Raw genomic sequence first — 21,799 nt, forward strand, 5'->3', positions numbered from 1 at the left:
ACCTAAATTAGAATTTAAAAATTAAAAAGTATTCTGTGCTTGACTACTATTACAAGCCTAGAAACATAAAGAAATGACTGTTAACTATCGAACAATAAATTAGGTTAACTCTATTGAAAAGTTATCCTTTAAATGTTTAATTGACAACTGTCACCGCAAAAGTAAAATGAACACTGTCGCTTCTACACCTTCCGTGCTTCGGGTGAGAGAGACAGAGTGGGTAGTGGCCTTAATTATATATCATTCTGGCTCAGAACGATTCATAATCAAGGGTTAAGGCCACTACCGATCATCCCTTTGAACGGCTAATTTGAAATATTCTTAATATAGTCTAAATGCTTTTGTTGTTGGCGCCTAGTAGTGTATAAGTGACTTGTGTTATTAATGAATACCGATAGTGGCAATAGTAAAGAAACAAAAAACAAAACCTCTAGATTGCTGATTTAACCACTTATAAAAATTGTATTTCTTAAAATTGATCAACTTTACTAGTTGTTGTTAATGTTACATTTCTCCGGAATTGATTCAACCAAAATAGTGTAAGATGTTTACAAAATTACATGCTTATCAGAACGTGTTTTATAGTTGACCCACACATAAAACAAAATAATGAACTTTAAACCTTGGTGGTGAATGTCGTATATATTGTTATAGAATAACCCGTTTAATTTAATTTTGTAACAAAATTTAATCAAATGATAACCAAAACTGTAAGTCCACAACAAAATTAGAGAAATATAGTGGTAAACTATAAACATTCAGGCTCAATTCAGGAAACACATACACACCTCAGGGCTCAATATTGAAGATTCTACGTGTAGAGTATGTAATCAGCTCGAGAAGAGTACTAAACACTTTATTTTAGATTGTGACAGGCTTGAGGTTAGGAGAAAACCCCAGTTTAGAATCTAACAGCCAGGTGATGAAGTCGACGTCAGCATTGGGCGAAATTCTTGGACCTTGTTGTAGGTGCAGGGATAGGTAGGCCCTATTAGCAGATCTTCGAGTGCGCAATAAGCTTAGGTTGAGGCGTTAGGAATGAAGAGTCCTTTATTAACCCCCCCCCCTCTTTAATATAATAAAATATAAAAGAGCCATTCTTCCCGTATTATAATGATCATTCTTTCCTAGTTTAGACTATCGTTCCTTCCATAGACATATAAGATGTATATACAGTACAAAATATATTTTTTTCCGCAGAACATTAAATAGACCAAAGTTGTCTAAATACTTTGAAACAGTGGTGGTAGTCGGTAAATTCATTATTTATTTACTCGTTTAATTGATGGTTTTAAGTCATTATGCAACGCTATATTCTAAGAAATTAGTAATTTTAAGATTTATTAATATACTAATAATATAAGACAACCATACTCACACATTATCGTTATCCCGTTCATCTATATAGAATATATTTTTCTGGTAAGCATACGTTTTCATGATATGAGAGTGAAAAGGACTGTCAAATCCTGTATTACTCTATGCCATGAACATAGTCCACAGACTGCCAGTAATTTGCTTTAAGTAATAAAACTTTGAATGTCGCTAGCTAAAAAAGCTGTGCAATACTGCAATGTATTGGATTTTACGATAAAAGCAAGAGTGGGTCAGTGGTCCAGCTGTGTTTCAAAAACAGGTTACGGTACTTCTGCTAACTTACTACAGCGAGTGAGGATTGTCTGCGGTGGTGGGGACAGGGGAAACATAAGAAAGGTTTTATTATTTGTGAGGTTAAAAGAATGTCAAAGTTACCTGCAGTCGTTCAGTCTGCCCCATCAGATCCTGCATACCTCTTTGCAGAAGATAATTATGCAGAACCTTCATTTCTTGGCAATAAGGTGCCACAAATCTTTGGAGGACTGGGAGGATTTCTAATGGCAATCGGTCATAATTTTTCCCAAAGAAGGCCCTTGTTTGCAGGTAGGAAACCTCAATATAAAGAATAGTCAATATTATTAATATTAGTAATGTGTTAAATTATTTGATTTTACAGTACCCTTAAACCAATGTATAAAGGTTGCCATCTGAATCCAACTTCAAAAATATGAATTCATCCAAGATCTGTTGAAGGTCACAGACTAGGCTAATAAAAATAAAGTACATTTGTATAGGTCTATCAAGGTAGGCTAGATTATGTTAGTCAAAACTGGGATAATATTTATAATAAATGTTTACTTTAGCCAATTCACAATAGCCCATTTGTTTTACCTTCACAAGGAAAATGAGGTATCGGTGAAGGTAAAGACCTGAGTTGCTAATCAAACAGTTGCTATTTCAACATTAATGTATTCTGCTCGTTATCCTGAACAAAACTATATATGGTTTTAGGTAGTGAAAATAAAAAATAGCCTATGTATTAGTTTTAGAAAGAACAGAATTTATTTTACTTACTGTGAAAATTACGTCTGTGACGATCGGCCCTTGTTTTCTGCTTCCTGAAAAGAAGCGATGTCGGCAAGAAAGAAACAACTCTGTTAGTAAACTATACATATTATGTGCTTTTGATGAAATATGAAAAGTTATTAAAGTCAACATTTACGAGTGCAAACATAATCTGAGCTTGTATTTAAGTACTATATTGGGGGATGTTTTTCTTTTTTTGTCTGAGGTGTGGACAATGAAGCCACCACTGAAACTCGCACTGATGGCCAGGAGCATTTCTGATCAGTACTTTTCCAACCTCAGATCACGTCCCACATTTTACCAAAATTTTCCGGCTCCAGATCACGTTTGACAATCCTTTGATATAGCACCCAAATTAAGTTCAGATCACTCATAAAGGTTATCTTCAACTTTGGTATTAGTAGTAACATATTTATGATAAACTAATCTAAACCTATTTATATTGCGTAGTAAGAATTAAATAGGGACAGAGTGGCCTCCATCACTTCATTTTGATAGGCAGAAAACAAGAACTGATTCTGAAACTGAGACTGTTCCAAAAATAGTGGTCTCCGGATGATACTGAAGTACTTACATTTCTTTGTTATCATTACTTGTGCACATACTTCTATGGCTCCTAACTTACTTCTGCTTGAAATACAGTGGCTATTGGGTCTAGGGCCTTAGTGTCTTTTGACTGGTTCAAAGACTCCCAGTCCCAAACCGGTCACCATTCGCGAGCCATCTGTCTAGGACTGACCTCTGTCCTATCTCCAACTTTCCCCAGCCACTTTGTTTTATTTCCTACAGTAACATTGTATGGTTTTTTAAATAATGTATCTGAGAATTAATATATAATATCTGGGACTGTATAAATGATGTCTAGTCCTTTTATTTCTTTTAGAAATTATTTCTATTTCCTTTTTATTTATCCAGTTTAATAGCACAAGTTTAACTGGCCTTTTAACCCTCCGGCTGATAATAAGAAACTCCCAGGATGATAAGCTAGAATTTGCCTGTGTGTAGCATATTTTTAACAAATTTACTAAAAATATTTAATAAATTAAAAGGTATAAGTGTTATATATCTTTTTTTTGTTATTAACCATAGAATAATCTACAGTAATAAAAGTATTCACTTACTTTAGCATATTTTTTTTTTATTTACACATAAAACTGAAAATGTTAATTAAAAGAAATATTTTTTCAAAGTTTCAAGCTTTGTAGCTTTGTTACTTATAAAGATATCAAGACACTCCAAATCTAAGAATTATACACCATATTATAATGAACAAAAATCTTTATGACATATATACACATATTTACAACACAAAACATGTTTTCTTTCAAAAACGGAAAAAATGCACAACTGCTTTTTTTAGTCATCTTTACTAGAGTAGGTCCTCTTCCTCCTCCCTGAATGTGTAGGCCTAGTGAAGTGCTCCAACTTATGGTAACACGTAGGGTGAATACCACAGTTACAACTGGGACTCCAGAAAACACTTTTCTTCCTTTTTACACCGGGATCATCAGCGCAAACAACACACATTCTTTCATTTTTACCAGGTAAATGCGGTAAATGGCTTCCACCCCCCATTTCATTTGGATTGAGTGTTGCATCTTCCTGGCTAGCTAAATTTGATATTATGCTGTCTACAAAGTCTTCTCTAGACATAGGAGAATCAGTATTTCTGTGGTATAATATATATGAATGAAATACCGAAATGCCGAACAATGCGTCACGCCCGCGATGAGTCACCAGTTGCGTTGCCGGTCAGCCGCGTGCCGAGCGGCCTTTGGTTTGAAAACAGCTGACAACGAGTAATAATACGAACGTAAACGATATAAAATGAATTGTTAAATATGAGCATAGAAATCAACTGGTGTAAATTACTTTTGTATAACCTTTGTGGTTTTCGCGCAATAACAACGGAAAGTTGACCGACGGCTGTGCCGTCTTTATCAGTTCACAAGCGGTATAAATAGACGGCTATGCCGTCGGTCATCAGTCGGAGGGTTAAATGATTTCCGTCCCTAAAGGTAGAAGACCAAACGTGGTCTCTAGCTCCAATTCAGGACACGAGTTCATTGTCCCACTTACAGTATTCCCAGTCACACCAGTCTCTGTAATTTCCTGGTAGCAGTCTGCTCTTCCAACCACTCCATGCTCTTCCAAATGTAGCTTCCATACTGGTAAATGAAACTACTATATAGTTTTATCAGGGTTTTGAGGTATACCAGTTGTTTCTAAGTTATTTCATTTTTTAAACGATAATTTATTCTTTGATCTTATGTTAAGTATCAGCTCTTCTGCAAAAGCCTGCAAAATTAGACCCTCCTGCTCAGCTTCAGTTAAATTGTCCACCGCCAGGACCCACTGCAGTGGCGATAAAACATCCCCCTGCAGGAATCCTCTCCGTGCCACAGCCGTGATTAATTTTTCATGTAAAGTTAAGATTATTTTGTAATAGACTCATCAACCAAGTGATTGTGGCTTGTGAAGGACCTCTCTTTCTCACTGCTCTCTCTGTGGAACCAAAATATGTATTATCAAATGCTGCTTCTATTATAACTGTCTCTAACTCCATTGTTTCCGTTGCTTTCATAGTGTCACAAGGACTCCTACCGTTTCTTTCATCTAAACTTCCATCTGTGTGGGACCCTTCAGCCCCAAGTTTGTAGAATGTTTGGTTAAATTTGTTATTATTTTTTCAAATTTAATTTTATCCATACCAGTAATGAGATTTGAATTATTAATCAATTGAAACTTCTAAAAAAAAAACAATGCAACCTTTTTAGGGGAAGAAAATGACAAATAATGAATTTTAGAACATTCAAATTGGAACCGTTTTTCTTGCAATATATTGCAAGACCATCATCATCAATGTATATTGACTGATATACTATAGTAGGAAGTTATGGTTAGGTCAATTTACAATATTTGTTTGTTTTGTCTAGTATTTCCTAGCTACCAATAATGGCCGGAGGCATTCGTGATAATATGCAATTTGGTCTTTTAGTTTTAGCTACTACCTCGAGGAATGTCTTTTTGTATGTCGCCTCGTATCCAATGCTGATGGCCGGAGGCAGGTGTGTCAGGTTGATATGACCTTTTATTCTTAGAAGGCCTTAATTAACTAAAACGTATAATATTTTTGTGAAATTTCCCTGATTTCAGCATTATTATTTTACATATCAAAGATGGCACAATGGCTGAATCAGCAGCAACCAATATGAGATAGACTCACAGCCATAACAAGACCATGTGATGCCCAGCATAGACGTAGAACAAGGGAATATTATTCTGCATGAGAAAAGTAGTTTCACTTTTAATAAGAATAAGAATAAGAATCATTTATTCCATTGATCTGTTTACAGAAATAGGACAAGTCATTTTAAAATTACATACATTGTTAGAGCTAAAAATTACATTAACACAAAAGTGTTGTAAAAAGTTCACATGAAATTTAAGTAAAGTAGCAATAAATAAAAGTAATTATAGTTAGTTATAAACTAAAAACCTAACATTAATATGGCAATTCATGAATTCCTCAATGCTGTAAAAAGGATTTTTCACTAGCCAATCATATAACTTTTTTTTTAATATTTTAAAGGAAACAAGTCTCGCATCATCAGGCAGCTTATTTATAAAATTTAATTTAAACGAGCTTTTAGTTTTAGCTAGTCTGTGAGGCAATATATCAATCTTATTCCTTCCCCTAGTGTTGTATTGATGGATCTCCTGTCTTGTATGAAAAAGATTCAAATTAGATTTTGTATACAATAAAACTTGAAAAATATAAAGATTTACTATTGTGGGAATTTGAAATTGTACAAAAAGAGTTTTATTAATGTTCCATAACTGCGTTATTTGTCATCTTCACCCCTTGAAACTTTATATTGTTTTGTTACGGTGGATGAAAGCAATAGGTTAATAACATAAAACCTGTCTTTTGCCACTCCAGCTGTTAATTTCATACGAGATTTACCAATTTAAGTAAAAAAGATACACAATTTAAATTTCAATTATTTTAGAAAATATACAATCCCTACCACTAAAATTACTAATTAAAAAAAGATTAGATAACGAAGTAATTTCAATAAAAATAGATGATTTTTCACTTTTTTGCTTAAAAATCCGTGAAGCTGGTAAATTATTAAAGTTGTTTGGTATTAACTGATCAATGTTTAAACCCTGCACAACAGGTTTGAAGTAAAATGTTAAATATGTTAGCAACCTATTGCTTATCATTTACCATATAAATATATATTAAGTTAATGCCAAAAGAAAAACATCTCTCGAGATAGTACCTAAATTCAAGCTCAGATCATGTGGGCGCTCATAAAGGTTATCTTTAACTTTAGTACTACTTCTTGTAACATATTTATGATAACTAATCCAAACCTACTTAAATCTTGTAATAACAAGTAGTGGGTAGATACTTGACCGCAGGTTAGATAAGAATTCCTCCTGGAGTTGCCATGTACATCACACTGTCACTGCCAGGGATGACCTTGGTGACTTGAGCAGAAGGCCAAAAGAGAGGAGTGGCTTGCTGCAGTAGCACTGAGAAATGAGAGTTGGCATCCACCATAACACACTGGAGTTTGGTCCAAAATGAACACTTGAGTGACAGAGGTCCTGTTCAGGGAAGGAACAGAGTGCAGGAGTCTGAGTTTATCAGAGGGCGAGATGTCAAAAGGGGTGAATCAGAAGTGAGGCCACTCGGATGACAGCAGCAGTAGCTACTCAGTCCACCAGATGAGACTGGAGGATGTTACGAGAAGCATGGTCAGCAGGATTTCCCGCACTAGTGATATAATGCCAACACTGCAAGAGTTCCAGTGTTTGCGCTACACAGTTTGTCACACAAGTATTGAGCCGGTAGGGGCGAGTTTTTAATCATGAATGAGGTTACAGTCTAGGCACACCACAGTGATATAGAGTCAATGGTAAAATGTTTATCTAATTGTTCAACGAATTCTCAACAAAAATCCAACTATTTTACATTTATGTGCCACCTATTGTTGTAATTAATTACGTATATTGAAGTATAACTAAAAATGATTGGTTGTGTAGGTTTGCCTGTTGTAATTGGAGCCACAGCATTGGGACTAGCCGGTGGAGTATGGTGGCAGGATAGGAGTGAACGGTATTGGGCTGAGAGAGATGCGATTTATCGCCACTATATTGAACTTCACCCTGAAGATTTTCCAGCAAAAGGTATGTGAATTATTGAGTGAATGCTTTGAAGGCACCAGCAATTCATGTACATTTCTCATCATCTACTACCACTATGTAAACGCAATATGATTTATGCAACATTGTTTTAACGACGCTCACTTTTTTATGAGGAACTAAAATGCATATTTTGATTAGTAAATGTCCATTTCCTTAACTGATTTTACTACTTTTCTTATGAATGAAAGCCATAATAATAATTGTATAACACTGTAGGATAGAACAAAAAATAATAGGCATAACATAATTTTGCCTATTTACAAATATTTACATGACAAAAGAAGGATCACCTACAAAATCGTCATTTAGGTAGTCCTCCAGTACTCATCTAAGAGTATTTTTCATTCAGTGGGGACCTTGAAACATTCATAATACTCTAGGGAAGTTATAGCATGACCGGTGGGATGCGCGTGAGGAGTGGAGGAGTTGAGCGCGTGGGGGCACAATCTAAAGTAGGGGAGCTACTAACCCTACTGAGAGTTTTCGGCTCCCGGCTCATAGTGGTGGCGGGAGCCGAATGTTGTAGTGTTTTGCCAATATTTCTAGACCCTTATGTTCTTACCACGGTGGTCTTTTATGATGAGCAATTTAATATAGGAGACCTTTGAGAATATTTGAACATTTCTAGACTCTTTTGAAGTTACGGCGACGGACTTTTATGATGGGGAATTCAATACAGGAAATCTTGGAAATATTGGGACCGGATGTACGTGATCTTAACAATGACTATGTTCTGCCGAAATTGTGTTCATAGCTCACCCTTCTTAATGAGTTCGCAGTAGAGGTACCTGGTGGTAAGAAAGGGTTCTCATAAATTGGGAAAAGGTAGGAATTTATATTATTCTTGATCTCCAACGATGACAACAGTTCAGAATTGTAATTGTTACGCTTTGTTAGCCATTAAAAATTCAATTTATCATATACTAAACCGTGTAAGCTTCAGGATTTACGATAGTAGATACAATTATACACTACAAAATTTTCAACTGACATAGCCTAGCTGCTAAATTAAAAATTAATATAAAACTTGTTAAACTAATTTGTCAATATACACAGTAGAATAAGAAAAAAACTCCGTTTTATCTACTAACTTGTATCAAGTTAATTTAATGATGTATACTTAAAATAACAATAACGCCAACGATCCACACGCAATAGTTAACATAACAAAACCCCCGTTGTCGATGAAAATTATTTATTGTTCTTCGAACTAACACCAAATCAAGATTGTCCAGATTACTTTTAGTATGTTTGCGTTTTCTTACTTTGTTGGGCGTACTAAAAGAATTGCCAATTGGACTTATTTTTTTCCTCCTTCAAAATTCGTCTCAGCGTACTTTTAGAAATTCCAGTTGCCTCTACGACACGCTGTTGAACTTTCTTCAAATTTAGAAGTGTGTTGGTTTCTGCTTCCCCGTTTCATAAAATGGAAGCACGTTCTATTGCTTGGCCATGTATAAACCTTTCTACCTCCAATTTTACTTTTTACATTATGATCCATCTCAAACTCTTTACTTAACCCTAGAAGTGTGTCCTTGTTACCAAAGATAAAACCTCAGTCCATTTTTGACGTGTTGCAAGGTTTTTTTTAAAAAATTTGTAAAAAATACTTAATATCAAGAAACCATATATTGTTATATATCGTTTTTCTTCTCAGAAGTTGTACTATTTGAAATAGGAATAAATGTTTTGATATTCTTTGGTTTAGTATATATTTTTATGAAAATAATGAGAAATTGCAAAAAAGTTTTATATGAAAATTTCAAGTTTGGACCTCTGTAAGGTATTGAAATATTACAGTAAGGTCAAAATGTAAATGTATAAAATGTAGAGAATTTTATGCCAAATTAAAAAATATATTAAAAATTTCTATTAAACAAAAAATTGTAATTTTGCCATTTTTATTTTTACAAAAGCGAAAAATGTACAAAAATGTACAAGGGTTTGGGCTTTTCATTTTTTTACCTGCAAATGTGACTATATATTTATATGAAAAACAGTTTTCTATTGTAAATTATACATGCTATTTTAAAACACTAAACGTAAACAACAACAAAATAAACTGTTATTTTATTATAAGCTTACAAAAAAAAATCTTTTGAAAAATGAAAATAATTTTGTAACAAAATTCAGAAACAAGCTACAGATTTTCACTTATACTTTATGTTTATGTAATTTTTGAATATACCCTTAGTAAGTATGTTTGTTTGGGCTAAAATAAAAATATAAGATATGTTCAAATACTTTTAGAAGGAACTGAGTTATGACATTTTTTTGTTAACAAGTCGCACGTTGAAGAATTTACTCATAAAAAATAATCTGGTTTGCAATGTAAAAAAAATATGAAAACTTTTTTTTTACTTGTTATAGTATGTTAGCACATAATGTTTGAAAGAAATACACTCAATAATTTTTTGAAATTGAGTTAAAAATAAATGTTGTACGTCAAATATTGTAAAACCTTGCATTGTAAAATTTTTGAGAATAGCCTATATAAACAATAGATAGTATAGTTCAAAATAACATTGTTTTATAATGTTTTTGTCATTTCATATGCATTTATGCAGTAGAGTATTTTAACCTGAAAAAATAGAGACCTAAATTATGAAAATCGGTAAAAAATAAGCTCGTGGTGAAACAAAATGGTCAACAATGGCCGACAGGGATGGGTTGGGTTGGTCTTGATGCGACGCCGTGATTCATCTCTATCGTTTCGCACTGCCGGAAACCTACTGAACTAAATTTTACCGCTGAAAGATTGTACCGGTAGATCGTTTTCTTTCACTTTACACTGTTTTTTTTAAATTTTCTTTATTGACAATAAATAACTGTGTGAATGTTATTATACTAACCAGCATAAAATATGCTGGTTTACAACTTTAAAATTGTCCTTTTTTTAGAATATTCATAGTAAATCAAACTATTCATCTAATGACTTTCTGTCTGCACTGGAAGAAAGAATATTTCATTCCGCGTCTATTGACATATGACAGCACTGTTTGCAGGCAATACGTAACTTGCTGTGATTGGTTGAAAATGACGTATTTTCTTTGACCCGGCCACCCGCGAAAATTCCACTCAAACATGACGTTTTCAGAAAACATTTCACCACGACCGTAATATTGATGTTAGAAAAAAAAAAACGTTTATATGAAAATTGTAGAGTGGAATCTCACAATTTCAATTATACCAAAAACATGGTGATTGTTTAAAGATAAATAATTATTTTTAATGAAAAAAACTGAAACCGACATACAATATGCTGGTTCCGCACAACACACATAAATTACAACCCGACATAAAATAATGCTGGTTCCACACTTCTAGGGTTAAAACGTTATGAGCACAACGCAATTAATTCACAAATTGTATTACAACTCGTGAAATTGGCACAAGCGAATGTTTTATGGGCGGCACGTATAGAAGACTGGAGACCGAAGTTCACAAGGCTAAATACGGCAAGAGACTGAGCCACTCCACCCCCCACCACTTTAGTTCCGTCTTTGCCTACGGCGCATCTCGAAGTCACCGGTCATGCTATAAAATTCTCTACTATTACTTTACTACACGCCTAAATTACACACACATTATTTGACTATATTATAACTGTAAACAAACGTAAACATTACCACAACATTCTAACACCGAAACATTAGACTGACAACAATGAAAACAAAGCGTCTCAGCTACGATGTCATTGACAACGAGCCAACTTGATCGTAAACTTTTGTTATTGTTACTGATTGATCAACTGTGTTTGAACATCATACAACATGCTTAAGAGAAAGTATGTTTATTTATAATGCAATGCAATGTATTGATATGAAATACGTGTAAAAATATAATATATTATATTTTAAATATATTTTCTTGAAATCGTCCAGTAAACCAGATGTTGGCAATTTATGAATGTTTTAAAACATCCAGTTATCTGGACGTTGGCACTAAAAAGGTTAAAACAGTTATTCGATTTTGAATAAACATTTTTGTTTTCAATTGGTATTTTACGTTTTAGTTTTTCTGATTATTCCTATAACATATACAGGGTGATTCGGTTAGTGTTACCGGCACTTTCTGAGCTGATTGTACTATAAAAAATAAAGAAAAAAGTTCATATAAACATGGGTCCGGAAATGCTTCCTTACTGGGTTATGGCCAATTGAAGATTTCACCAAAAATTGTGTGCAGGAGGTCAAATGATGATTTGCCGCGTGTTTATGAAGAGATATTTATAGGCGAATGCAACTTTTTCTAACGGATTTTTAAATGAGAAATTGAATAAAGTTCATCTCATAGCTGTATCTCATTTAGTTTTTTTGTTATACTACAAAAAACAGAAATAAAATAATTTTGAAAAAACTTTTTTAAGGTTTAACGGACAATTATTTTGTTAAATAGGCATTGAAGACCCACATTTTTACAAAGAAAATTGCAGAAAATTTAATTCTGAATAAAATTATGTGCCACACGGCTATTAACAGCGAAGTATTAGTTTCTGGAATTTAATTTTACAACAAACATTCTACCAAGCAAGAAATTCCAAAGCAAAGGAAAACCGCATTTTAATGACATAGAGTAGGCTACACATAAGATTTATTAGGATGCAATTTAAATTAAGTTTTAAATAAATTATTGTTTTTCATCTAAAGCTTATAATACTACGTACCACTTTCATAACAGGTGTTCAAAAATCAGTCCTTGTACTTCAATACACTTAGCAGCTCGCTTTCTGATTGATCGAGTTATCCTCCGCAACGCTGCACGATTGTTTTTGATTTGTGCGGCGGCATCTTCAATTCGATTTATTAACTCTTCACGTGTATTTACTTTTTCCTGGTACACCAGGTTCTTCATCCAACCCCATATACAGAAATCTAATGGAGTTAGATCTGGTGATCTTGGTGGCCAAGTGTGTGGTCCACCGCGACCAATCCATCGCCCGGGAAACTGCTCGTTTAAGTGCATTGTTACATTATGGGAAAAGTGGGCAGGGGCACCATCATGTTGATAAATAATATTGCACCTTGCTGCTAATGGAACATCTTCTAATAATAGTGGTAGTTGTTCTGTAAGGAATTCTAGGTACATGCGGGAATTTAGATGTCCTCGGAGAATGAATGGTCCTATTAACCCTCCAAGTGCTGGTTAGAACTGCCTTAAGTGCTGGGCATTTTTCAGTATGTTTGCAAGCGTTTAGAAAGTTTTTTTTTATATACTGTTACCTTAATGTAAATACTACATATTATATATCATTATTTTCAGGAAAGATCACAGAATATGATAATAATACTTATATGACTTACCTTTACATGGTAAAATATTGCTGAATGTAAATCTTGACAAAAAAAAAAAAAAAGTTTTTATTTTTTCACTTTGAGCTTAGATATCATTTCACCAAAGTTATGAAAATAAAAATCCAAGATATACAAGTTGTAGGTAATTTAATAATGAACCCAAAAGTATATACATCTTATGGGTTTACATATTGACAGAATTCACTCAGAGCAAAAAACGATAAATTGTAACACGTAAAAAATCAGTGATATTTGAAACATTGTGTACTACATTGTAACACCTTTCACATTCCTTATTGCACTAGACCTACTTAATTCACTCATTTTTACAATAAAACACAATATAAAACAGTAATAGTCAACTACAACACCAAAGGTATGATGCAAACAACGACGGAACAGCAATAAACAGAACGACCGAACCGTATGACTTGGAAATAAACATACGCTTAGAAACAGCTGTCGTATAGCGCCGGTCTTTGAGCAAAGACGTGCTCCATAGAGTATAACGAGTTCCGCATTTCTTCTAGTTTAATACTATATAAAATAGTTCGTGATATTCCGTAATATATAGCCACTAGCGTGGTTTTAAAGAGATCGCGTTTCTGACATCGCGCTCCGCGAGGTCAGCACTGGAAACAGGTACGCTAACATCGCGCTACGCGATGTCAGCACCTGGAGGGTTAATCGATCATGAATGAGTCCACACCATACATTTACACTAAATCTGTGTTGAAAGTTGCGCACGATTGTACTATGTGGATTTCCCTCTGCCCAAGTGTGTTCATTGTGAAGGTTGTTGACGCCATCTCGGGTAAATTGAGCTTCATCAGTGAATAAAATGGTTCTATGATGTTGACGGTTTCTAATTAACCAGTTGCAAAATTCCAATCGAAGAGGAGGATCTGTTGGTTGAATACTTTGAACTTGTTGTTTATGGTAAGGGAACATGCTATTTTTGCGCAAAGTTCTCCATACTTCAGACTGAGACACTGCGAATCGCCTAGAAAGACGCCGTGTACTGACACCAGGACTGCGTTCAGTAGCCATGATTATAGCCTCTTCCATATCTACATTATTCTGGGCAGGGCGATCCCGATAATTATTAATACTAGGAAGTTTACCTGTTACTCTTAGGGTACGAAATGATCCACTGATCGTTTTTGGGTTTGGAACTCTGCGATTAGGAAATCGTCTTCGGTATTCTGCAGTAGCAGCGGTTGCATTTCCGTCACAAACGCCTAAGACAAATACCATGTCGGCATATTCTTCCGTTGTAAATAACAAAGGCATTGCAATTGTGATAGTAAGTTACTTTAAAATACACTTCACTAACAAACGAGTAGTAAATTAATTGTATTAAATTGCACTCATTAAACTAGTACAGAATTGGTAACAAATAATTTGGATTCCTCAATAAATTGCAGTGTATTGTTGAACAGCTGATTTGTGATACCAACTTATAAAAACATAATTTACCTTCTGTAAAGCTAACGTGACAAAGATATGTAGGTACATGATGTAACCATTTGGATAGTCCTAAAAAGTAATAGTATTATTGTTTTTTAGTTGAGCATTAATCTATTAAAATCGTATTTACAATTGTATGCTAATCAATTATTTGTGTACCTTATATCATTACATTACGGTGTTTATTTACTAAATACGTATTTCTTGCTTGGTAGAATGTTTGTTGTAAAATTAAATTTCAGAAACTAATACTTCGCTGTTAATAGCCGTGTGGCACATAATTTTATTCAGAATTAAATTTTCTGCAAGTTTCTTTGTAAAAATGTGGGTCTTCAATGCCTATTTAACAAAATAATTGTCCGTTAAACCTTAAAAAAGTGTTTTCAAAATTATTTTATTTCTGTTTTTTGTAGTATAACAAAAAAACTAAATGAGATACAGCTATGAGATGAACTTTATTCAATTTCTCATTTAAAAATCCGTTAGAAAAAGTTGCATTCGCCTATAAATATCTCTTCATAAACACGCGGCAAATCATCATTTGACCTCCTGCACACAATTTTTGGTGAAATCTTCAATTGGCCATAACCCAGTAAGGAAGCATTTCCGGACCCATGTTTATATGAACTTTTTTCTTTATTTTTTATAGTACAATCAGCTCAGAAAGTGCCGGTAACACTAACCGAATCACCCTGTATAATGTAAACTATTTGCATAACATATTCGCTGCTAAAAATTCCTATATAGAGGTACCCTATATGCTGAAATTTTTAAAATATATTTTTTACTTACTTTTGGATGGAATATGATAGAAATGTATGAAAATTACTCATAAGTCACAAAAATTATCACTGTACCATTTTGGGAATGAGGTAACTATGGTTACCGCTAGCTCTTGGGGAAGTCTTCCTTGCCAGCTGGTAACTCTAGTTACTGCTCGCACTAGGGAATGCCCTTTTATAGCAGTGGGAATATTCCAAACGAATACATCGTACCTAAGTGAACTGTATTTTATTCGTTTTAGACAAACATAAACAATATTAAATTTATACATAAATGTGAAAACCAAAATGAATGTAAAAGTGTATATAAATCTCCTTGAACTCACTTAAATTCAGTTATTATTTACAATATGTGGTGAGTAATTATAAAAAAAATATATTTTAAGTGTTTACTTGAAATGATACAAAGAATATTGTAATACATAAGTTTATAAAAATGTATTCCAATCTGGTTGTGAGCGCTCCATTTGGGTGGTGGGTTGGTCTCGTAATCAGGATCCTCAATTTCTGAGTATGTCTGGTACTCCACATCGTCCATGTTGTCATCCTCATCGTCTCAACTGCTCTGTTGTACGCTTAGAACTTGGTTGTTGTACACCACTTGGCCCCGGGGGAAGATCCATTGTATTATACAATCACTTACTACTATAAAAACTTTTAAAAAATTCTTCAAAATAATGAAAAAGTCTAATGTGAAAACGAAGTGCATAAAAATATGAGAAAAGTACCTCCTGAGGAGCAAGAAATACAGTGTTGTGATAGCTTGATTGTTGGCCGCACACTGACCTCATTTCAGAACAAAGGCTCTGTGGTAACCATAGTTACCGCCCACTCCTAGCGCAGCGTAGCAGTGGTAACCAGAGTTACCGACTGCAGCGAACGTGTTAAGAGTAATTTAAAATTAATTCATTCTATACGAAAAATAATAGAATAGGGAATTTAATATCTAAAATGAGCTACTTCTCATAAAGTTAGAAGAGGTACTTTTCCTCCATTGTAACCACTTTCTTTCTCCATTGTTTTTAGCCATATTTAAACAAAAATTAACTCTAAAAAACAATAAGAAAATCTAAACAGAACACAAATTACTTTCTCTCACAGTCACAGTCAGTGGTAAATTATTACTAAATATATTAACACAGATAACAGTAGGGGGAGCAAGTTAGAGGGAAAAACTTTAGTCACCAATTGTGCACTAGCTTGACAGACACAGATGTTCTTAGTCAGTCGGCCCTCTACTTTTCGCACTCCTCCATGGCCTGCTACTGCAGAATATTTATATTTGACTCAATATTGCATACTACTAATGCTAAACGCATTTTTCTGCACTATCTAACTAAAATTTAATGTATTACCAAACTTACATATGAGTGTTTCCAGAAGTGCACCAGAATGCGGGAAGTTTTAGATATTAGGGCTCAGATATGACAGCTCAACACTGCTTAATGGAATGCCATTAAAACATGGTTCCAAATAAAATGTGTTTTTAATGTTACCATTATTCATTTGTACCAGAGTTAGTGCTCACACATAGTTCATATTTGTTATTCTAACATATTATCTTCAAGTATCATGATTGCTTAAAAATAAGACATCTCAGTTTGGAAATCTCTGGGACAGTATTGATGAAAGTTATAATACTTGAAGTGGGAAAGGAAATGATTTGGTTTGTTTATCCGATAGTAACATTTCAAACTAAGTGATTGTATATGTCTTTGTTTATTCAAAATTAGTATTAGCATTACAGTATAAAATTTATTTCATAACATTTGAATTCTTTTCCAGAGAGAATATTGGTTGGAGACATGTTGAAGCCCTGGGTCCCAGTTCGTTGAGCTCTCATTTCTTTCAGTAGCATCTATCTTTATCTACTTTGTATGTAAATAATTTAAATTAAAATTTGTTTAAGTTTTTCTGTTGTTTTCCTTATAAAAACATTCCCATTGATACTGTAATAATATGTGTGTATGTGATATTCGACAACTATCCATATTGGAGATAATAAAAAAGAAGGGTTTAACTTAAGGCTTATAATCATTAAAAGTAGCTTCCTCCTGATACCACACACTTTGCCATTTCCACTGCAACAGAATAAGATAAAAAAAGGATAAGAAAGAGGTAGAGTAGAAAGTTCAATGTTGCCAAGTTTCATTGTTCTGCAATGCTTATAACCAGAAATACCTTACCAAACATGATACTTTTTAAAATGATCTCACATTAACCTTTTAATCTCATAATTTTCCCTTGGACTTGCCAAAAAGCCCAGGGTGTTAATCGACCATAGTGCAGAATTGAGGAAAATTAGATCTATTTTTTAAGATCATTTTTATTTTAAATTGTTCAGATGTAATATTTAAAACAGCACTTTTCATGAAGTTAATTTTTTTATGTATATATACTTTAAAAATTTGATTGTTTTTTTTTTAGTTTGGACAAGGGTAGAAAATAATTTGAAGCCCCTGAAAAATAAACAATTTTGTTGTACACATTTTTTTACACACACAACATTGGAAGAACTTGACAAATGCGGAGATATATCCAATTCATTTTATTGCTGCATAAGCATATTTTCACAAATACATGTCAGTAACAGTGTACAGATATGTATACTTGTTCATGCTCTTTTTAATTTATAAGAACTGTAAAATAAAATAACACTGAAACTTGTTTCTTTTTTCAAAAAGGTAAAGATATAATATTTTTTTAATAAACTTTTTGTGTGACCTAACATTTGTGTTGTCTAAAAAAAACATCATGGACGCCAAAATTAGCTCCTTCAGCACTAATAACTTTGGTTATCATAGTGTTTTCACCTGCTGGTATTTTTCTCTATGATCCATACTCATTTTTTACTAATGAAACAATAAACAACCACTTCCGATCATGCAAATTAATCAAGGTTATAACTGAGAGCATACAATGATAGCTGAGATCCAGCTGATGTTGTCTGACGGCCAACATTAAATTCTTGAGATGTCCTATATATATCGTACATTAGGCATTTACCTCTGTTCAATGCTGGGGCTAAAAGGGTTAAAATATTTTTGTTAACCCATTGATGTACCATCATGGAAGGTCTCCGTGCAATATCTAGTGGTATATTCATACAATTATGGAACCAAGCCGTGATGACATTGCACTTTTTAACTTTTGAATTGTAACACATCCACATCTATATCATGACAATTGTTTTGAAGCCTGTGTCATACTCAAGTAGGCTAATAGACAGTAAAGCCTACTCTTAACTTGTATAATGTGATGGACATTTGCTATTGTTATGTTATGGAAATAGAACACCATGTTTCAATCCTCGAAATGTAATGATCAATTTTTGTAACATATAACAATTGTGTAGCTCCCAAACTGATCCCCTTTTAAGTCTTATTCTGTCTGTCCTCATGGGCCAATGGCCTGTGCGAGGATCTTATCAAACAGAATAAGGGGGAGAGTCGATACAGTACAAGATTGATGGTACTGATAAAAAGTGCAACGGTCACAGACAGGATTTGAACCTGCGCTATCTCTAACTCAGACCCAAAGTCCAATGACTTAGACCGCTCAAATTCATTTATAACAATATTTATAATGTAGTTTATAAGTAGTATTTTGACCAGATTGGTTTAAAATATTTAATGTGACTCCTGACGAAAGTGTGTGGTATAAGACAGTTGATTTGAGTTGGTTTAAATTAGTAACATTAGTAGTAGGAAGGGGAGAGTTGGCAAGTCTTACACTTATACAAAGGCTTAAGGAGTTTACAAAGTCTATTTGAGTTATGATTGATGGAACTGGGGAATAAATCAAACTCACGAGAGATGGCATCATTGGGAACTATAAGATGGAGGAAGCATAAAAATCCGGTTTTGACAATTGCAGTTCTACTCTGGAACGAAGCGTTTTGTAGTGTTGAATTTCCTGAATCAATCTCCATGTGAAGTTGCATAAGCAAGCAATTCCGTAAGATTGTTCATAGTTTATTATAACAAGCAGAAAAGATAAATAATTTCTTTTATTTATTTTTAGTATTTTATGGAAGATTTATTAACATTAAATAAGTAAATTTAAATGTGGAAAAAAGTTTAATTATAAAAACATCAATCAAATATCAAGTGGATGCTTTATCCAAGAATTTTAATTTTCCATAGATGGAAAGTGTTTTATCATATTTGCTAAATATTAAATTTTAGCAATATATTGCAACACAATTGGAAGTATTATTTGTCTACAATTAATTCTTATAAGAGTATGTGCGTATGTATTGTAGATGTTAGCCCCCAATCACACAGAGCCAGGGTATGGGTTTAGTGTATCTTTCGTAGCCATACAGTAAAAATTCCTAATGTCTGTTATATTTAAGTTTTTTTTTTGGAATTGTTTAACTTTTTCAACGTTTCTAAATAATATTAAGTTTTAATTCCATAAAGGAGTCCCGTTTTCAGATTAACTCATAGTTGAAGTTGATTTGCAGTAGTTTGATTGATAAAAATATTGCTTGGTATGGAGGGAGTGTATGGTTTCTTGACAAAGGAAAACAGAGTGAAATCACTCAGAATATTTAATAATCTACAACTCATTAGAATGGAATGTAATTTATGGTAACATGGTTTTCACATTTAATTTATGAACTTTGTTTTCCAATTCTACCAATAAGGTTACAAGTGGTGAAAACCATTTAAGGTCTATTATCAGCTGATCTGTATGTCATATGGAGCAAAAATATCACATTTAGGCCTTCAGTTGAGTTTCAAAAACCAAATTACAATATTTTAATATTTGTAATGTCCTCCAAAACTAAGTTTACTTCATAAGATGCTTTCCAATTTGCTAAAATCCTTTTGTTACTATTTAACTATAACTAGATTACATTGCATTAGTTACTTATACAACCATCTAAATGAACAAATTTCCTGGGTATTGCTAGTATGTTTTACTGAAAGTATCTATAATTTACATCATTACATAATATGGTATATTTAGATTTCAATCAAGTATGTCTTGTGATGTCCATCTAATGGTATACCCATATTAGCTGAACTATAGAATCTTCATTATTACCTTGAATTGTGACTAGTTGACTATTCTTCCACTATCAAAAACCACAATGTTTTAATTGTTTTATCGTTGTAACAGCTAAAAACTTGTACATATCATACAGGTTCAAAATTATTTAAAACCATAGAGCTCAACATTTTTAAAAACCTTAAACAAGTTTTAATCCCAAAATTTTAATGAAAATTACGAATTTTGACTGCATGGCTATAACAAACACTTCAGAAAACCATCCTGTGATTGAAGTAAATATCCACGTCCAAAGGATGGATGTTACCTACACAGATTTATTTGATGTATTCTTTTTCCTCCAGGAAAGGGTTTGTTTAAAATGTGATAAAACATTGCATGTCGGCAGACAGCCAAAGAATTTAAACATCTAATTTAAATTAGTTCACTAAAATAAGTATTCACTTCAACTTGTATCCCCCAACTGGATCAAGCTTTTGAGATCTGGTTTGCGGCATTGTTTTCAGTTCAAGAAGACATTTAAAATGATGTACGAGGGGGTACCCAAAAGTAACCGGAATTGTATTGCTGACAGCCGGCAGCGTGTAGTACGCATTCCTGCCGCTAGGCGTGTGTCGCGCAACCCATTGCGAGCTCAGTGACCCCAGTTCCGTTGTACTAGTGCATTCTGTTCGTTCGTAGTGACTGTTTTCGCTAACCCTGTTTTGTTCTTGTTTCGTTTTTTGTCATGGCAAGTTTAAGTGAACAACGTGCAGCTGTGAAATTTTGTTTTTTACTTAATGTAAAAATGCTGCAGAAACTATTTTAATGTTGAATACAGCTTACAAAGATGATGCTATGGGGAAAACTCAGGTCTACGAGTGGTTCGCTCGATTTAAAAATGGCGACATGTCGATTGAAGACAAACCTCGTTCTGGACGTCCATCAACCTCTCGAACGGACGAAAATGTTGAGAAAATTCGTGAACTTGTGCTCACCGACCGTCGACAGACAATTGAGGAACTATCAGAGAGTAGTGGGTTAACTTGGAGCTCGGTTCAGCGAATTTTAACAGGAGATTTAGGACTGAAAAGGGTTGCTGCCAAATTTGTTCTTCCACCACGACAACGCACCGGCACACACAGCCATCTCAGTTAGGCAGTTTTTAGCAAAAAACGGCATGGTTCCGCTGCCCCACGCACCTTACTCGCCTGACCTCGCTCCATGCGACTTTTTTTTATTTCCACACATGAAAAGAGGCTTGAAAGGTCAACGATTTGACAGCGTTGAAGAGGTTAAGAAAAAAACGAAGCTCGAGCTTGCAGCCATTTCTAAAGACGACTACAAAAAATGTTTTGATCAATGGAAATACCGTTGGGACAAGTGTATTAGTTGTAATGGAGATTATTTTGAAGGAGATAAGGTCGTATTGTAAAAAATTTGATAATATATAATTTTTATAAAATAATTCCGGTTTTTTTTGGGTACCCCCTCGTACAACTCAACATTGGGCTGTTATTAAAGATTTTCTTCTTACCCCTGACGGGCCGTTCCCCAAAGATAACACCTGATCATCATGTACACAAAAAAGTAGCTTATTATTACCATAACGGTTTGCCACATTTGTTTGTG

General features: G+C 33.8%; 1 protein-coding gene across 1 annotated transcript; it reads left to right on the plus strand.

Annotated features, from left to right (window-relative positions):
- The first annotated feature begins 1,605 nt into the window (after positions 1 to 1,605).
- On the plus strand, positions 1,606 to 17,082 carry LOC124356804 (NADH dehydrogenase [ubiquinone] 1 subunit C2). Its single transcript, XM_046808013.1, has 3 exons — positions 1,606 to 1,920; positions 7,462 to 7,605; positions 16,955 to 17,082. Exons 1-3 carry the CDS (start codon positions 1,740 to 1,742, stop codon positions 17,002 to 17,004), a joined length of 375 nt encoding a protein of 124 aa, XP_046663969.1. The 5' UTR covers positions 1,606 to 1,739; the 3' UTR covers positions 17,005 to 17,082.
- Positions 17,083 to 21,799: the final 4,717 nt, after the last annotated feature.

This window comes from Homalodisca vitripennis, chromosome 3 (genome assembly GCF_021130785.1).
Source record: "Homalodisca vitripennis isolate AUS2020 chromosome 3, UT_GWSS_2.1, whole genome shotgun sequence".
Taxonomy (NCBI): Eukaryota; Metazoa; Arthropoda; class Insecta; order Hemiptera; family Cicadellidae; genus Homalodisca; species Homalodisca vitripennis.

Bases quoted from the DNA above. Each gene is read 5' to 3' on its own strand.
- LOC124356804 (XM_046808013.1), top strand. From the start codon at position 1,740: ATGTCAAAGTTACCTGCAGTCGTTCAGTCTGCCCCATCAGATCCTGCA. The intron at 1,921-7,461 runs GTAGGAAACCTC...TTGGTTGTGTAG, and splicing joins AAGAAGGCCCTTGTTTGCAG to GTTTGCCTGTTGTAATTGGA. The intron at 7,606-16,954 runs GTATGTGAATTA...ATTCTTTTCCAG, and splicing joins TGAAGATTTTCCAGCAAAAG to AGAGAATATTGGTTGGAGAC.